The 20,441-nt window shown below is 40.1% G+C and overlaps 1 protein-coding gene across 1 annotated transcript in view; it reads right to left on the reverse strand.

The window, feature by feature from the left end:
• Positions 1-20,441, reverse strand: part of LOC126413141 (lipase 3-like) — a 117,944-nt gene that overhangs the window by 89,182 nt on the left and 8,321 nt on the right. Inside the window, exon 3 of the mRNA XM_050083034.1 lies at positions 7,757-7,871. Coding sequence (XP_049938991.1) covers positions 7,757-7,871 — 115 coding nt within the window. The remainder of the gene's footprint in view (positions 1-7,756; positions 7,872-20,441) is intronic.

The following is a 20,441-nucleotide window of genomic DNA, read 5'->3' on the forward strand; positions in this document are numbered from 1 at the left end:
AATGGCCACTTTGGACCAAAGAAATGCTTTTTAAAAATAAAACAAACAAGCCATTCTCCTAATATGGAAAGACAAATTACAACAGTATTAGTCAAATGCAAAAAATGTATGAGGGCTAAACATGTCACTTTCCAAACCAAACCACCTATGTTTCCAATAATCCCTAAAAAATTAAAACAAATAGCTGCAAAAGATTTGATGGGGCCCCTCCCATGCACAAAAAATGGATATATTTTCATATTTGTCGTTTTGGAACTTACTTCTAAATATGTTACCCTGACACCATTAAAACGGGCAACAGGTCTTACTATAAGTAAAGCATTTAGACAAGATTTTCTCAGACAAGTAGGTCGAGTGAAACGAATAATTTCGGATAATGGCGCACAATACAAATCAGTGCAATGGCAGAACACGTTAAAACAACACAAAATAAAACCCATCTATATATCTAAGTACAAACCTAGCGTAAATCCAGCAGAAAGATCTATGAAGGACATAGGCACTTTATGCCGACTATATGCAGGCAAAAGACACAACACTTGGGATATATACCTTAAAGATTTTCAAGAAGTAATAAATGAAATGCCACATAGCACTACACTACTACCTCCAGTTACTGTGCTTAAAAATATTGAACCCCTAAACTTAACTACAGAAAATGTTAGTTTTCCTATTGTACCACGTAGGCAGCACAAACAAGTCATAGCAACAGCACGCTCCAACATCAGAAAAGCAGCCATTAAAAGAAAAGAAAGAGGAGATAGAACAGCAATTAAAAGAACATTCTCAGTAGGCCACAAAGTATTTGTAAAAACACACCATCTCTCCAGCAAACAGAAACACAAAATACATAAGTTTTACGCTGCATACAAAGGACCTGTCATAATTAGCCAAATTGCTCATGATAATGCTGTGGAGCTAATGAACCCAAAAACAGGCAAAACCTTAGCACTTCGTCATGTCAGCCATATCAAAAAGTTTGAAGATTAATTTCATTACTGGTAAATAATCAGCACAATATTTCAAGATTATGTTGCAGATAAGATTGTCAGGAGAAAGAAGAATGAAGAGAGAGGAAGGTGGGAAAAAGAAAGTAGTTTCAATAAAAACAAAAACAAAAATAACACCAATAACAGCATAGATTAAGGTGAATGGATAAAGCATAGACAGTCTAACAGCATGAAATACTAAAATGCTATACACCACGACACTACACAAAAATAAAAAACGAATTTGAGGATTCTTGTAGAAGTTAAGACTCAAAATATCTTAGATTTGTAACATGGAAAGGGCGCCGAAATTTGTAAAGCTTTTTAAAATAGCATAAAACAATGTAGGTACTAGACATATGTTAGATGATTATAAGTAAAACTATTTGTAAGAACCATTGTAAAAACTCCAGCAAAGACCAGATGCAACGACCCACATGTTGCAATGCGAGACGTATCAAGAAAGAAAACGACATAATTTTCAAGACACGATTCCTACAAGGCAGAAGCTTCGAGAGAAGGGACAGGACAGCGAGACCAACAGAGGGCCCTTGTAGCTGAAGTGGGCAGTAAATCTGCCCGCTAAGTGGAACCCTGCTGGGGCAGAACATGGAACCACAGACTGGCGGAACACGGAAGGCCAAGACTTTCACGCATACAAAGCCAGTAAACCACGAGATTCTGAACTCACAGCTCCATTCCATTTCAGGACCTCCACAACAGCAACACACACTTGCAAAGCCAACATGGAACGATGAACAAAGCTGTACATCAAACACTTGCCCACATCCATCTCACTCAAGTCCATCACCTTCATGCAAAAACATTCATCAACCTCATGCTTAAACGTTCATAGGATTGTGTGAATGTGTGAAATTAAATTATGTGATGTAGGAGTTGTGCAAAAAGAAACTAAATAAGTTAAGCACACCAGACAGCTAATAAACTACAAAATAACAGTCATTGACTATGGACTTAAGTAAAAAATAGACTATCGGTAAAAATAAGTCGTTAGTTCTGAAATTGACAATATATAAAGAACAAAAGTCAGGCATAATAAACACTAAAACTATATGCCACTTATTTTCTCCTCATAAAAATATAAGAATAACTATATTTTACTTATTTTCTCCTTATAAAAACATGGAATAAAAAATTATATTGTTGGATGTTTTCCCTTTTTTTAACATTTGTACAATTTGTTAGGATAATATCTCAATACTTGTGTATGTATATTTCTTTGTCAAAGCAATTCTTGGAAGTAATTCTTATTTGTCATTGTAACAATGGTGAAATGAGTGTCTAGAAACAAAAACATTTTACTTGTACATGATATTTAGAAAATGTGTTAGGAATAGATTTTACTTAATTACTACATTTATAAAAACAAATATTTCCAAGAAGATCGATGTGAAAGACTCCTCACTTTCAATAACAAACTTCTTAAAAAACAAGCTTCACACTTAAATAAAGAAAGAAAATATTTAAAAATTAATAATAATAATAGCATAAAAATATTCTTCTCTTGTCAATATAAACATATTTTCGAGAATAATGTGGAAGAATATAAAAATATAAATCAGTAATACAAACTAACATAGAACCAGAATAACGTGGCTAAACAGTAGGCTGCAAAATTTAGATAAAGGATTAATTTTTGACTGACTTAGACAACGATTCAATCATTGCCTAACTTCAGTGCAAAAATTAAGTTCGAAGGGTGGTGATATGTAAGGTGTAAGGCAAAACCAACACCTTCCATGAAAACCCTGACATGATAAGCAAATCCAGTAGTATGTCACGTAGCTCCGAATAAATCGTGACATTAAATTATCCAAAGTAATACGAGTAACGAGTGAGCAAATGGAATACCACAGACTAACACAAGAATGCCTAAATGCATGTCATACCTTCCCACCGTGAGACAGACACACTTCCGAGGGGAGAAACGAGAACAGAAGCCGAGAGCAGAACCATGTTAAGCTAGAAGGCCCTACGACAAGGGACAAACACCCACGTCGCAGCTAACCACCAGAACCACCCCCCAGCCCATGTTAAAAGCTAGAGCCCTCCAGAAGAACAGTATAGATCTTACGATAACACTAAAAGGGCCACACCAGCCGCAAGTTTTAGCGTGACACTTTTTCGCGTCTCTGTTAGGTTTCAAACGTTAAAAACATTGCCCCACCACGAAAAGTAACCGCCAGGACCACCCCCTTGCCCATGTTAAAAGATAGAGCCCTCCAGAAGAACAGTATAGATCTTACGATAACACTAAAAGGGCCACACCAGCTGCAAGTTTTAGCGTGATACTTTTTCGCCTCTCTTACGTTGCAAACTTTAAAAACATTGCCCCACCACGAAAAGTATAACGTTTCTCATTGGATAGACTGAATTTTGGTAGGCGGAGCTTAAGGTTAACATTGAGACCCTGATTGGTCAGATGAAAACACAGTCAGATAGCTTTTCTTTTAAACCAACTTCGGGAAATTGTAGTAAGGAGAAGTCAGGAGAGAGTTGCTTCTGAGATGGCGAGCTGTATGGAGCTGCGCCGGCCGCCGCCCCCTGACGAACACCGACTAGGTAATGAACGCACGCGATGCCGCATTTTTGAACGCATAAGGCTTCACTCAGAACTGCAGAAGTCTCATCTGTTACATCCACTTTTTACGTAATACTAGTGTCGATCTTCAATTGAAGCTCATGGTATTCACATTTGCTACGTAAGCTAAAAAATTGGGATTCACTGTAGACCATTTTGATAGTTTTCTCTTTTGTGAAACTTAATTTAAACCTAGATTATAGATGGGATATGGCATAGGTCATCCTTCGATCCATTGTAGAACTTGGAAACCCACTCAGGGAATATTCGTTCACATTTTTGTTGAACGCAGTTGGTTTTTATCATCCTGTATTAAAATATGTCCTTTTATCAATAGTGCAATTTATAAACAATGTTTTGTGAGTAGAATAAAATTTTCAATGGTAAACTTAACTGCCCTTTCGACGTTATTTTACCAGCTAACTAAAAATAGGAAAGCCTTGAACCATGTCCACTAAACTTAGTTAGTATTAAGATTCTTTTACAGGGAGTGCAGTGGAGCTGACGCTGAAATCATTAAGTATTTGGTTATATCATCGCTAGTCTCACTGAACTCTACATGTCAAGTGTGGTCTCGCGTCTCCTTACCAGCAACAGATCCCAGGATCAAACTAGTCAATTCCCTAAGAAACACCCTCAGAGCGTCGTTGCGCGAAAGTGGTAGGGAGACACGACATAGAACAAACAGAAACCGCGCAGAATGTTAGAGTTACTGTCGCGCAGTATGCGCTACCGTTAGTTTTTGCTTGTGTATCATCTACTGTTAGGCTGTGTCTAAAATATGCATATTTTCGGAAACGGACTGCATTATGGTCAAAGATTGTGAAGGTGGGCTATTTTGTAATGAAAGCAGACGTCAGTAGCCATGCTAGTCGTTAAGAGATGTTCAGCATACGTGGAATGTATGACGTAAATGGTAATGCGTCGTCAACAGACCAAATTACCGTTCAGACAGCCTGTCGTTTTCTGTGAACTTATTATTGTTCTGCTGAACGATCTTTATCTGATGTTTTTGTATGTTTACGTAATATTTATGCTTTTTAAAAAAAACGTGTTGGCAGTCTACTGTAATTACGTTTGAGGAAACTGTTTTAATGTTGTTAAGACATTGTGGGAATTTCTTCTAAGTTTTGGTAAGATGCACATTGTTAAAGACATTGGACAGTATCTGTGAACTGCAGTGTTACATTGATGTTAAAAACTTCTTGGCTTCATATTTTGTGGGTAACAATTTTCTATTCTGAAGAATACATAGTTGTATGTTAACTTGAAGGGTGTTTTTGAAATAAACAATCTACTTTATTCATATGTGAAACAAATGGATGCTACGAGCGAACGTTTGTTTACACTTCTGTCCTAACGTGCCAGTCAGCCAGGGTAATTTGGGTGGGGTGCCTAGATTAATTAACAGCACACTATAAACATTGAGAAAAAACGCATTTCCTTGTGTAACGATAACAACTTTTCGCTTATAACACTTAGTCATGTCACTAAAATTATTCTCATGTTATTCCATTTTTTATTATTGCCTCGAAAGTGCGGTACATTACGTCCGCAAATAGGGTTGGATGATGGTCACATAAGAAATTTGCTATTTCGTCAACCAAGTTCATAATACGACGCGACTTGAGAAAGTAAGATACACATTTTTTCTCATGCTAAGACCATTGGACAAGAACGGTGCATTATCAGAAGAGAGTACAAGCTCCTGGTTTCTTGCAGACTCAGTTCTGCTGCGGTACGGATAACAAGTGCGTTCGATTGAAACAGAACTACTACTGGAAACGTATTCCAGCTTCGAATTACGTGGGATAATACGACTAGCGTGGACAAAACGTTTGAATTGCACAGAGATTCACCATGACGTTCTGGGGGGTCCAAATGCAATGCAAAGTTGCGTCCAGCCGTAATGAAATGGTGCCAACAATTTGACTAAGGCCGCACAGAGGTCTTAATTGCAGATGGATTCCCGGTGAAATGCTGGCAGGCCAAATGTAGTATGGGTCCAACAGTGATAAAATGGTAAACAGTGCCAGTAGTTTGACCAAGGCCGCGTGAACGTTTGTGAAACCAATCGAGAAGTCCAGATAATCGCACTATCCGACTTCCTTCTTACCATCCCACAACCTCTTTCATCCCTTCCCTTTGGCCCTCCCGTTCTTTTCTTTCCGAGGATCTTCGATTTCGCTATCTCTTGTCTGTTCCACTGGTGACTGTCTATTCATTTCCTGCGTCCTTCTCTGTCGTCGATCTCAGGCATAATTTGACTTTGTATAATTGCTTCTCCAATTTTATTTCCCTTTTACATTGACCACCAATTCCGACCAGCTATTCATGACTTCAAAACCCACTTGGTCCTGCCTTTCCTCTTATCCTCCTTGTTGTTACCCATGTGTATGTGCATGTGTATTGAACCAGGGACCTAGAAACGACAGAGAGGCTACTTCCCTCCCGTAGCCCTCAGTGGTTCCCAACCCCACAACTGGCTACAACAGTCCACTCACCTCACTGCTACCCCACACCGAACCCAGGGTTATTGTGCGGTTCGGCCCCCAGTGGAACCCCCTCCCTCTCCCCTCCCGGGAACGTCTCATACCAGACGAGTGCAACCACAAACGTTTGTACGCTAGAGTAATTATGGTGTACGTGTACGTGGAGACAGCGTTTGCGCAGCAGTCGCCAACAAATTGTAACTGAGACGGAATAAGGGGAACCAGCCCGCATTCGCCGAGGCAGTTGGAAAACCGCCATAAAAACCTTCCACAGACTGGCCGACACACCGGACCTCGACACTAATCCGCCGGGCGGATTCGTGCCGGGGACCGGCACGCCTTCCCGCTTGGGAAGCAGCGCTAGCCGAGCGGGCGTTGTTACCCATATTCACTTCGTCATTACGCTTGCATTCTTCCTCATGGCCCAACATAGTTCTTCCCTAGGTCACTGCATCCATATCTCAGTACCTCATTTAGGGCCTAGTATTTTCCTCAGTATTTTTCTCTCTTCTTTTTCAAGTTCTTCTGCAAAGCGGACGATAAGTAGTTCAGACAGGAAGATAACAGAAAGTTTTTGAAATTTGGTGCTATAGATGAATGTTGAAGATTGCGTGGGTAGGTCTGACAGCTAATGAGGAAGAACTGAATCAAACTGAGCAAAAAAGCAATTCATTGCACAAACTGACTAAAAGAATGTTCGAATGGCTCTAAGCACTATGGGACTTAACATTTGACATCTGTCTCCTAGGCTTAGAACTACTGAAACCTAACTAACCTAAGGAGATCACACACATCGATGTCCGAGGCAGGATTCGAACCTGCGACCGTAGCAGTAGTGCGGTTACGGACTGAAGCGCCTAGAACCGCTTGGCCACAGTGGTCGGCGACTAAAAGAAGGGATCCGTTGAGAGGACACATATTGAAGCCTCAGGTAATTACCAGTATGGTAAAGGAAGAGAGAGTGGGGGATAAAAAATGTAGAGCGAGACCAAAGGTTCAAAATACAGTAAGCAAGTTCAACTGAATCTAGATTGCAGTAGTTATGCAGAGATGAAGAGGCTTGCACAAGGTAGACTAGCACGGATAGCTGCATCAGTATTCGGACCGAAGACAACACCAACAACAGCACCTGCATCATTTCTTCCTTGTTTTATCGTCTCAGCCGCATATAATACCACATTCCTCAGCGTTGCCTTGTTGTGTTTCATCTTTGTGTCTGTATTCCCTTTATTGTATACAACTCTACTCATACCGAAAGGTGACCTCTCTCATATACATTCCTTCTTTGTTACTGTTTCTTCCAGTTATATATTCTTCCACGTATTTAAATTTGTCCACCTATTGCAACGTGCCGTGTATGTTTTCGAGTACTGGGTGGTATCAACATCTTTGTCTTGTCCTACCCGATCCTCGGTTCCATCCCTACGGCTGTCTTGCTTAGGCTGACGAATTGTGCCTTCATGTCTTTCTCCATCCCTCTTCATTATAATACGCATATTCTTTGCATTGTACGGAACTGAATAAAAATACCCAGTGATGACGGCACGAATGTGTTGAGCATCAAAAACAACAGCTGTTTGTATAACAGATGGACGTGAATCCCCATAAAAATTTATTTTGCTGCTATTTAGTTTTATTGTCTTCAAAGCTAAATTAATCGATAATAAACTTACCTGAATTTCCAGAATTTATCTTTTTTTGGAGAGTAATCCTGATGCTTCTGTGAATACCAGTTACCACGAATATTGCCCAGCCAAACGTCATATCCAGCATCAGCCAAAATGTACCCTGAAATGAAAGGAAAGGAAATAATCCAGTAGCTACCTTCATAGGTCCAAATGCATTCACTTCTGCCTAGACCATTCAACATGCTACATGTTATGGAGGACAGTAGCGATTACACCGACCACAAAGGTGAATGAATACATAGCAAACTAGCACAGAGGCGAACACGCTATAGTCGTAAGTACACTCTAAGACAAAAAAAAGACGCGCCACAAAGGAATTATTAGAAGGGGCGGAAATCGGTAGATGTCATGTAAATGTTCAAGCAAACAAATCATTGCAATTTCAGATAAGCTTCATAATTTGTTAATTAAAAGGGCTTCACAAATTAAGGAAGTAGATAACGCGTTGATCCAGCTTAGGTCCTTATACAAGCAGTTATTCACTTGGCATTAATTGCTAGTTGCTGGTTGTTCTACTAAGGGGATGTTGCCCCAAATTCTGTCCAACTGGCTCGTTAGATTATCAAAATTCCAAGCTGGTTGGAGGGCCCTACCCTTAATGCGCCAAATGTTCTCAAGTTGGGAGAGATCCGGCGACCTTGTTTACCGAGGTAAGGTTTGGCAAGCAAGAAGAGAAGCAGGAGAATCTCTCGTTGTTTGTGAGCGAGTAATATCTTGCTGAAATGTAAGCCCACGATGGCTTCCCGTGGAGGGCATCAAAACGGGGCGTAAAATATAGTCAACGTACCGACGTGCTGTAAGGTTGCCGCTGATGACAATCGAAGGGGCCCTGCTACGAAAAGGAGTAACATCCGAAACCATCGCTCCTGGTTGTTGGTCCATATGGCGGGTGACAATTAGATTGGTATCCCACAGCTGTCCAGGGCGTCTCCAGACACGTTTTCAGCAAGCATGGTGCCTGGAATTTAATTGACTGGAGTAGAATTGTCTTCAGTGTCGAGCCCCGCTTCGAAATGAGCCCCCGATGAGTAGCGAAGACGTGTCTGGGGACGCTCCGAATAGCAGTGAGATACGAACCTGGCTGTCGCCCGTCTTACAGCACGACAACCAATACTGATGGTGTGGGTTGTCATTTGTTTTCATACCAGGACACCTGTGTTTGCCGTCACAAACGATATTCTACGCCCCTTTTTATTGTCATTCATGGCAAAGAATCTTGGGATTACATATAATCAGGGTAATGCCCGTCCGTGTACGACGCGAATTTCTACTGCTTGTCTTCGTGCTTACGAAAGCCTGCCTTGGTCAGTTAGGTCGCCGGATCTCTTTCCAATTGAGAACGATAGGAGCATTACGGGTAGGATCTCCAGACAGCTAGGGATTCTGACGATCTAACGCGCCAATTGGACAGAATTTGGCACGGAATCCCTCAGCAAGACATCCAACAACAATATCAATCAGTGCTAAGCTGAATAACTGCTTGCATAAGGGCCAGAGGTGGACCAACGCGTTATTGACTTGCTCGATTTATGAAGCTCTTCCTCTTATTTAAATCATCCAGTTTTTTTTCTGAAATTGTGATCATTTGTTTGTCCGTATATGTACATCACATCTACCGATTTCCATCCCATTCGAATAACTCATTCGCGGTGCGTCGTAAAACACTAACATTTTATTAGAGGAAAGGTAATATAACATTTTAAATAAAGGCGTATTGTTACGGCTCATGTTGGCTTTATTATTCTTTTACGAAACCTGGGACCGCATCAGACACTATACTGATAGTCTTCGGTTTGCTTTCCTGGTTCCTGATACCGACGCTCGAATCGACGCTCTTGCAAGGACATTTTATGGAAACAAAATTAATGCATCAGCAACTGTTATTGTATTACAGGAATTGTGGTATTGTAAACCCAATTAGGAGCAGTTGGTCAGACAATTTAGGGAACCTTAGCGAGTTTATGTGCTTATGCCTAATAACATAAGATGTGCTAATAGTTACTACGATTTTAGACAAGGTCGTTACAGACCTTTGTGGTATACTTATTAGAACTTAATGAAAACTACGTTCACTGTAGATTTGAAAAGATTCATATATATATATATATATATATATATATATATATATATGTATATATATATATATATATATATTCCTTCCCCTGTAGCGTACCTTGATGTTATAGACTAGTAAACACTCCAACGGAACTGGCTGCAAATTCCTATCCAGCCATTCGGAGTTTGGTTTACCCTTGGTGGCTAAATCAAACATAGAAATTCCAGGATGTCTCCTCAGAAAAGACACAAGCGATGTCTTCCTGTAGTCCATTATGACTGATGCAGTGTCCTGTGCTTAATAACACTGGTATCGACAGGAATTTCATATCTAACGTTTCGTCCTTCATTGCCAAATTTCCTAAATTGCTTCGTATTTTGCAACAGTAAGGACTCCCGCTACATTTACAATTCATATCCGTTTCCCGAAAGTCTTCTTTTGTCTTATCAGCTTAATCAGAAAAGATGAAAAATAACTTTTGTTTTCGGATTGTGAACTGTTCCTGTAGCACTAATTTCGGGTGTGCGTGTGTGTGTGTGTGTGTGTGTGTGTGTGTGTGTGTGTGTGTGTGTGTGTGTGTGTATGTGTAAATATCAACACTGAAGTAAGTACGCCTCATCGCAAATATTATACTAATTAAAAAAAAGTCACTTCTGTAGACGAAGTCGCTCACACATACTGGTCCACTGGCACTAGATGATAATCCTGTAGTGTATGGAAAAGTGTCGGCACTGAGTGACTCTAGAAAAATACAGGACGATTTACACAGTTTCTACTTGGTAAGGTGACTGGCAGCTTGCTCTAAATGTAGGGTAATATAAGTTAATGCAGATGAGTGGGAAAAACAGTCCTTCATGTTCAAATACAGTATGAGTTGTATGTTGCTTGACGCGGTCTTGTCGATTAAATATCTAGGTGTAACGTTGCAAAGCGATATGAAATGGAACGCTCGCGTAAGGTCGGTAGTAGGAACTTCTTTTTATCGGTATAATTCTAGGAAAGAATAGCTCATCTAGAAAAGAGACCTCTTATAGAACGTTAGCAGGACACATTCTTGAGTATTTCTCGACTGTTTGGGACCCCACCAGGTCGGATTAAAGGAAGACATCGGAACAATTCAGAAGCCTGCTATCAGATACACTGATGGGCCAAAACATTGATACCATCTGCTTAATAGCTTGGGTCCGTCTTTAGAACGAAATACCTCACCGATTTCGCCTATCATGGATCCAGCAGTTTGTTGGTAGGTGTTTGGCATTAGATGTCCACGCACAGGTCATGTAATTCACGTAAATAACGAGCTGCTGATATGCGTTCGCAGTGATGGCGCCCGATAGCGACCCGGATGGGTTCCATATGATTTACATCATGCGAAATTGGTCGCCGAGATATCAACTCGCGTTCACTATAATGCTCCTCAAACCACTGTTGCATGGCCCTGTCTCCGAGACACGGGCAAATATACCGTCGGGGAAGACATCAAACATGAAGGGATGCAATTGGTTCGCAGTTGTCAGCGTGTATTCGCCCCCATGCCAGAGCAGGAGACTGCCTCCCACAGCATAACACCGCTCCCACTAGCCTGCGTCCGTGGGGCGCTGCACGTTTCGAACCGCAGTTCACCTCGATGACGGCGTTTGTGCAGTCGACCAGCGACCTTGAGTAGCAAAAATGTGATTCATCCGAAGAACTGTCACTTTTCCATTGATAGACGGTTGAATCCCAATGGTCCCGTGCCCACTGAAATCGTAATTGACGATGTCATTGAATCAACATGTGAACACGTAAGACTGGTCTGCTGCAGAGCTCCGTGTTCAACAATGTTCTATGAGCAGTATGTTCCGAAACACTTGTGCGTGCACCAGCATTGTGTTCTTACGGCACAGATGCCACAGATCACCATCTATTCTACTTTACACAACAGACAAGCTTCCGAACCTCACGTCTTTGAAGAGTCGTGGACGTACACCCGCTGAGCGCCTACTGGTAGTTTCACTTCCCTTCTACCTCTTTCCGTAGATGTTTGCGAGAGTAGCACGTGAACATTCGACCACCTTCGCTGTTTTCTGGATCGTCTCTCAGAGGCTCTGCGTAATAATAATCTGCTCTTTGTGAAAGTCGCTTATCTCAGTGGGTTTCCCCATTTGCAGCCCACATCTTTGCTAATGTGATCACGCGTCCGTGGATGCTCCGCTTACATCCTTCTGTTACCGTGTCACGTGCCCGCAACGCCACCGGGCAGCAACTAATGTCGCGGTGGGCAGCGATCATGATGTTTTGGCTGATCAGTTAACGTTACCAATAGATTCCTTCTACAATTGAGTATTACCGAAATAAACCATGAACTCCAATTGGAATCCCTGGAGGAAAGACGTTCTTTTCATGAAACACTATTCAGAAAATTTAGAGAACCAGTGTTTCGGCTGATTTCCGAACAATTCTACTGTCACCAACATAAGTGTATCGTAAATTCCTCCAAGGCAAGAGAAATTATGGTTCGTACTGATGCATAGGCAGTCGTTTTCCCCTTGTTCCACTTGCATGCGGAACAGGAAAGGAAATGACTAATATTGATACAGGGTATTCTCCACCATGTACAGTATGGTGGCTCGCGGAGTATGTATGTAGGTGTAGATGTAGATCTGGAGAAAAAGTTTAGAGCTTAATGGTAGTGAAATAATTAAACTTTGAGCACTAGCTCAGCTGGGAAAGTATTGAACAGGAAATTAGATGTGGACTACTTTCAGTGAATCATTCCCGCAACCGCAACAGTGGTTTTTGAGGAATTATGGAAAATACTCGTATAAATCATGATGGCTGCACAAGGCTATGAACCATGTTCCTCCAGATTAGGAGTGCAGTGGAGCTGACGCTGATATCATTAAGTATTTGGTTATATCATCGCTAGTGCTTCTACCACTGTGCTACTGCCCTCGCTCTAGAAGCTGGACCACTTCCAGGTGGTGAAATAAATTATCATCCCCAAAACTTTTTGCACGGGGATAGGACAGCTGGTGAGGTACAGTCGCTGATCGGTAGACTTGCAGCTCTGTTCCAAATGTCGTTTCTCCCTAGCGTCGCATTGTATGACGTTATATCGCCCTGGTCTGTCCGGCAAATGGCGACATTAAGATAGGAGGCTAGCTCTGTGCTATTTATTTAATGTGTATTTAACAGACAGATAAGTAGGTAGAAAGTAATGACATACTGGACGACCACCTGTTCAGTTACAAAAGATGAAAAGGTAAATGTGCTGCAATTCCCTACGATTAGTAATGGGGAGGAAGCCGAAGAATACTCGAGAAAACATTCCAAGCATTTTGAAAACCAGTGAGAATGTCGTAGAAAATGTGATATTCGTAATCCTAACAAATGTGGAGCTAAAATATGGAAAAAGATGAGTAGTATACGACATATACAAATGCCAACAGGGACTAACTAAAGTGGAATATTAAGAAAGGAGAATCTATGCTAAGGGCAACGTAAGCAGGATCGTAGTTTATCACAAATATTGTTTACTTGTGCATAACAGAAGTAGAGTTACGCGTAAATTAAGAAGAAGGCGCTGCTGAGTAGTAGAAAGCCTGGCTTCTGTTCGAAACTGTTAAAACAGAAGGTATAGGAGAAGCAAAGGAACTCCTCCGCCTAGAAAGTACGAGTGCACTTGATGACCGAAGCAATGAAGACAGAGAAAGGTCGGCTGGTGCATATAAATATTTCCTTAATGAAAGAGCATTATTGATATGAATGTTGTTAAGAAATTCAAAGGCAAGTCTAGCAATACAGCATCTTATGGGTGTGTGACAGCAGGACTGAATGAAACAGTGAGCATTTGGTAGCAGCCAGGAATATGTAACTGGGCACTGAAAGGGGAAATGCAGTAGGAGCATTACGTAGAGAGAAAAGATAAGAACAGAACAGAAAATGAGCACAGATGGCATCGAACCATCCACAGAATTGATGATTTAAAACAGGCTACGTTCTGTTATAAAATCTCACCTTCTCTCTCTCTCTCTCCCGTTAACGCACTTGCTCATAAAAACGGCATCACAGCCTTAAGGCCGAACTTGCGTTCATCGCATTCACCTAAACAAGTGATCGCCAAACTTTTTTTGACATTGTGGGGCAGTATCTCGGGCAGAATATTTATCGAATTTACTATTACAGTCGAGCTGCCGAAATAACGTCCTTGACAACCCGCGATTATGTTGCGAACGCTACTACACGGATGTTTGTTGTTACGCCGTTTCGGTCAACTAGTGGTCTTAAATATAAACATGAAAGACAACTGTAGTGCTTTGTATTTATGAAAATCGTGACGGTCAATTATTGTTAGATTGGCAACTCCGCTCTTATATATCATGTTGTTTCATGCTTTCCCTCGTTTGAAAATAAGATGTGAACGAATTACTCGTATTACTTTTATAAACGTATAACGGTGAAGTAATGTGTAGCTTATGGTTGTAGACAACTCTAAAAGAAAGGACGTGGAGCTCAGTTTCATAGGTAATTTATATTTTTATTCAGAACAAGTGTTTCTCACTTTTTATTTTGTGTATAAATTACACTACTGTTGGTGGTGCTTCTCGTATTCAGTTGTGTAGCTGTTTCCTGTTTACGCAGATTTCCCTTTTCTCGGCCGGAAATTCTAAAATTATAGGTACAAACAATTCGCAGAGATGACTGGTTCGCTACTTCCTACAATGCAATTGGCACCAAGCGAGACCAAGAGCATTACTAAGATAGTTAACAGACGATGCAGTCCCGTCTGTCTTTGACTTTCCTAAATATATGCAGAAAACGATGGTTGCAAGGAGATAATTGGTCCGAAAAGAATCTGTTGGCACTCAGGTAAGTTAAATACATTACAAGCATTTAAGGTATAACTGTATCAACGAGATAACAGCTAAAACAACATTTGTCATTAAAGTGTTGTTTGTTAGTATGCTAGAGAAGCAATTACAATTGTGAACTATGGTGAGTGCAAAATTTCAGTGATCACCTTCCTTGCAGTATGTGAACTAGGCAGACATATATTTGGTAAGGTCTCCTGAAGCACTTAGTGAAAACAAAGGAACGTAGACAACTCTCCGTTTACCAACAAAAATAAATTTGAGGAAGAAGATGAGAAGTTTACAAATGGCTGTAAGCCGAAGAAACAAAAAGATTTCAGTGGTGACTCAGATGATGGTTCAATTTAAGAAAAAAGGACACTTCAACAGCAATCATTTGAAATTTAATTTTAGTAGTTTTCCATTACATTTCATTGTTAACCAGTTGAAAAACTCTATATGAGACAAACAAGTCAAAAGGTACTCTGATATCATAAGACAGTTTGCTCTGACATTACATCTTTATTCCACAATTTTAAACTTTGCTGGCGGCACAACCATAAATAAATTTTCAATATATGAAGTATACAGCCAACCGATTGCATAATTTTAATATACAAACCTTGACTAGGATTCAGTACGCCTAAGAGGATCTTCTTCAGAATGCAAATCATCGTTTTTCCCTTGCACACTAGGTAGCACCATGTCCAGAGTGAAAATTTTGATTTAAATGATGCTTCAGTAAGACAATGTTTAAATTATTGCTGTACACTGAATGATATAAATATTAGCACTTACATCAACAATATTTCGTAATACACAGCAGTATCTGTTGTTAACAAATGCTGATCCATTTATTAAGTGTTGTGAGTGTTCCAGGTTGTTAATTTTTGAGAATGTCCATGCACGTGACTACGCATATTGTAAAAAGCCTGTCTGATGCTTTTGCTTTTACTTAGAAAGTTTCTATGGAGAACTTAAATTTGCTTCTGAAACTGTTTATAAAATTATAATTTATTTGAGAAGAATTTTCGTAGTTTTGCTACTGTGGAAAATCTGGACAAGGTTTATGCTCAGTTCGTTAATTCAATGTCTCACCATTTTTCTGTTTATGAAAACAATATTTTTAAATCACAGTCAATACATTCTGCATTCGACCTAGAAGATATGAACGAAAGAAAAGTCGTTAAAAATATAGCATCAATATATGTTGGACTTAGATTAAGAGCTAAATCAAAAATTGCAACTAGTAAAGTCCAGGGAAAAACTGTTCTGTACGACAGAAGCCCACAAAAATCATTCTGTTTTGAAATGTCTAGTACAAATAATAAATAGAAAGTAATATTGACTCGAACGTTGTTTACTTTCAAATTTTGTTCTTTCCTTTCCAAAAAACCAACTAGAAGAAACAATTAAAAATTTCAGAATGTTAGATTCTTTGTAAACATATAAAGCATTTTATTTCGAATGAAGGTCAACTAACTTGTAATTGACTTTTGATGAAGGTTACAACCAAATAATAGAAATGTTATGCCTTCTGGAAACTTTTACTGTACAGTTTTTCAGCTAATGAAAAGACCAACATGAAGAGACAATTTATTTATCAATAAGACTTTATTTTGTATGGGTATTTAATGTTCAAATAGTTGCTCGATTGAGCAATCAGGCAGTCAAAAATTCAAATTTCACATAATATGTGATACATTACACTAGCCTGCATGGTATCAGATTACTGAAAACTAATATTGATTCTGCCTCAACTTTTTATGCTGATTCCAAATCTGCTTTAACTTTTTTCCATCACATACAGCGTTGCCGTAATCTGCTTCAAAGTATATTGCTGTGCCAGTAGGGTATGCATATTGTTGGAGGGAAATTTTGTCAATATGGCACTGTATACCTTACGGTTGCTACACCTGTTGATATTAGTTGTTATTGTGTTTATCTCACAAGCTTACATTACCAGTGTTTTATTTCGAATATTCTGCATCTTTAAGAAAGGAATTAATAAAACAGTTCGCCTGTTGCTTTGCTGTTACTGCAATGTAACACACAAGTATACGGACGACCCAAATGTTTTCTGCTGCATTTGTGGAAATTATACAGTGCCTTATCAGAGAATGGTTAAAACAGACTTTGTGAAAAAAGCTTACCATGCTTCTTTTAAAATGAAAGTTGGTGACCAGGACAGGTGATGAGCGCCAAAGACAGTTCGCCGCTGTTGTGTTGAGGATTGTGGAAAGGTACCAAGCATGCCTTTTGCAATTCAAATGGTGTGGAGGTAGCGCAAAAATCGCCTTGACGAATGGTAATCTGCTTAGTTATTGTTCAGGGGTGCTCTGTAGGCAAACTTTGATTCAGCCATTAGGCCAGTTGCACGTGGAGAAGATCTGATTGCTTTTCTTCCTCCAGCTGTTTTAGAGAAAATGGCAGAAGACGATAATGAAAATGAAGCCGATGCAATTACCGAAGACGATAGTGAGGTCTGCGAATCTGAATATGACTTTACTCCACAATTATTCTGTCAGAGCGAAGTTAATGATCTCGTACAAGATTTCCGTTTGCCTATAGCATCTGCGGAAATACTTGGCTCCCTGTTAAAAACTAAGAATCTTCTGGAACCAGAAACTCATTACTCATGGTACGGACATAGAGAGAAAGAACTAGTTGCTCTATTCTCACAGGACGACTCCTTAGTTTACTGCAGCAATGTGAATCAGTTAATGCACTTCTAAGGCACTGAACATGATCCTGCTCAGTGGGAACTTCTTCTAGACTCATCAGCGAAGAGCCTGAAGGATTGTTACTGCATAATGGGAACGTGTGTGGGTCCATTCCTGTGGCCCATTCATTTCAACTGAGAGAGGCGTATGAGAACATTAACGAACTCTTAACAAGTGTCCATTATGAGGAACACGAATGGCTAATCTGTGGTAAACACCTACAACCATCAAAAAGAAAAGAAAAGTACATATATTTAAAAAAGCTGATAAAATGCTCCTAACGCCTTTTTAAGAGACAATCTCGACTCCTTCAGATCTGATCACGCAAATGTAGAAAAGATGTGGAATGATTTCAAAGAGATAGTATCGACGGCAATTGAGAGATGTACACCACATAAATTAATAAGTGATGGTACTGATCCCCCATGGTACACAAAACGGGTCAGATCGCTGTTGCAGAAGCAAAAAGTATGGCAGATTTTAAAGATCGCAAAATCCCCAAGATTGGCAAAGTTTTCCAGAAGTTCGAAATATAGCGTGTACTTCAATGCGAGATGCTTTTAATAATTTTCACAACGAAACTCTGTCTCGAAATCTGGCAGAAAACCCAATGAGATTCTGGTCATACATAAAAAGCAGAGTTATTAAACACGGTTTTCCGAAACTCCTTCACCAAAGAAGACGAAGTAAATATTCCTGAATTCCAATAATGAACAATAGTCAGGATGAGAAACATAGAAGTAGATATCCTCGGTGTAGCAAAGCAGCTTAAATCAGTTAATAAAGCCAAGGCCTCCGGTCCAGATTGTATACCAGTCAGGTTTCTTTCAGAGTATGCTGATAAAGTAGCTTCATATTTACCAATTATGTACAACCACACGCTCACAGAAAGTCCCGTACCTAAAGACCGGAAAATTGCTCAAGTCACACCAATACTCAAAAAGGGGAAATAGGAACAATCCGCTGAATAACAGGCCCATATCACTAACGTCAATTTGCAGTACGGTTTTGGAACATATACTGTGTTCGAACATTATGAATTACCTCTAAGAAATCGATTTATTGGCACATAGCACGGATTCAGAAAACATCGTTCTTGTGAAACACAACTAGCTCATTATACTCATGAAGTAATGAGTGCTATCGACAGGGGCTGTCAAATTGATTCCATATTTTTAGATTTCCAGAAGGCTTTCGACACTGTTCCTCACAAGCGTCTTTTAACCAAACTGCATGCCTATGGATATCGCCTCAGTTGTGCGACTGGATTCGTGATTTCCTGTCAGAAAAGTCAAATTTCGTAGTAATAGACGGAAAGTCATCGATTAAAACAGAAGTAATAGCCGGCGTTCCCCAAGGACGTGTTATAGGTCCTCTATTGCTCCTGATCTGTATTAACGACGTAGGAGACAATCTGAGTAGCCCTGTGAGATTGTTTGCAGATGATGCTGTCATTTACCGTCTTGTATAGTCATCAGATGACCAAAACGAATTGCAAAATGATTGGGTAAGATATCTGTATGGTGCGAAAAGTGGCAGCTGACTCTGAATAAAGAAAAGTGTGAAGTTATTCACATAACTACTAAAAGTAATCCGCTGAATTTCGATTACGCGATAAGTCACATAAATCAGAAGGCTTTAAATTCAACTAAATGCTTAGGGATTACAATTACAAATAACCTAAATTGGAACGCTCACATAGATAATGTTGTGGGTAGAGCAAACAAAAGACTGCGATTCAATGGCAGAAAAAGTAGAAGGTGCAACAAGTCTACTAAAGAAACTGCTTACACCACGCTTGTCCGCCCTGTTCTGGAATATATGCTGTGCGGTGTGGGATCCGCATCAGATGGGACTGACGCATGACATCGAAAAATTTCAAAGAAGGGCGGCTCGTTTTGTACCGTCGCGAAATAGGGGAGATAGTGACACAGACATGATACGTGAATTGGAGTGGCCATCATTAAAACAACGGCGTTTTTCCTTGCGACGGGATCTTATCATGAAATTTCAATCACCAGCTTTCTCCTCCGATTGTGAAAACATTCTGTTGTCACCCACATACTTAGGGATAAACGATCATCACGATAAAATAAGAGAAATCAGGGCTCGCACAGAAAAATTTAAGTGCTCTTTTTTGCCGCGCGCCGCTCGAGAGTGGAACGGTAGGGAGACAGCTTGAAGGTGGTTCATTGAACCCTCTGCCAGGCACTTTATTGTGAACAGCAGAGTAATCACGTAGACGTAGACTTCAGAATTATCTGAATAATATTAGGACAACAAGCTGGGCCCACAAAAACCCCTTGCTTTATACGCGTGTGGGACAGCTGTACAACGAAAACACGTTGAAGAGTGAGAGTTTGGCCAGAACACAGAAATTTTGTGTCTGGAACTAATAATATCCTGGCGGACTGCTTTGTAGAAACACAATAAAAAAGAAAATTTGCTTCTACCACTACACACAAAATTGGGCTGGATGAAGCAGCTTGTAAAGGCTCTAAGACACTGACTGCTTCAAGTAACTTTCCAAGAATTTTCCCTTCGTCACACGAGACAATTTTTGTTGGTCCTCAGATAAATAAAGTGACAAAGGATAAAGATTTTGATAAGACAATGAAGAGGAAAGAGAAAGACGCATGGACCGCCTTCCGATCAGTTGCTGAGTACTTTCTGGAAATAACAAATGTCCTAATTGCAACGCATTTGCTCAAGAAATGTTGCAGAATTTCGAGGATATCGGGTGTAATATGAGACTGGAAGTCCACTTTCTACACTCAAGTATCGACAACTTTCCGGAAAAGTTGGGACATTATCGTGAAGCACAAGGTAAACGTTTTCACCAAGATATTAAGGAGGTGGAGAGGAGGTACCAGGGGACCTTGAAAGCAACTATAATGGTCGAATATTGTTCGATGCTGAAGAGGGAGAGTCATCATATACAAGGGTCGGCAAGAAAGTCAAAGAAGAGAAAGTTTAAAAATTAATGGAGCACTGTTGACTTCTTGTTTTTAGACAAGGTAGTCACGAAATACATTAGGAGCGGGTTCTGTAAAGTATTT

Source organism: Schistocerca serialis, chromosome 7 (assembly GCF_023864345.2).
Source record: "Schistocerca serialis cubense isolate TAMUIC-IGC-003099 chromosome 7, iqSchSeri2.2, whole genome shotgun sequence".
NCBI lineage: Eukaryota > Metazoa > Arthropoda > Insecta > Orthoptera > Acrididae > Schistocerca > Schistocerca serialis.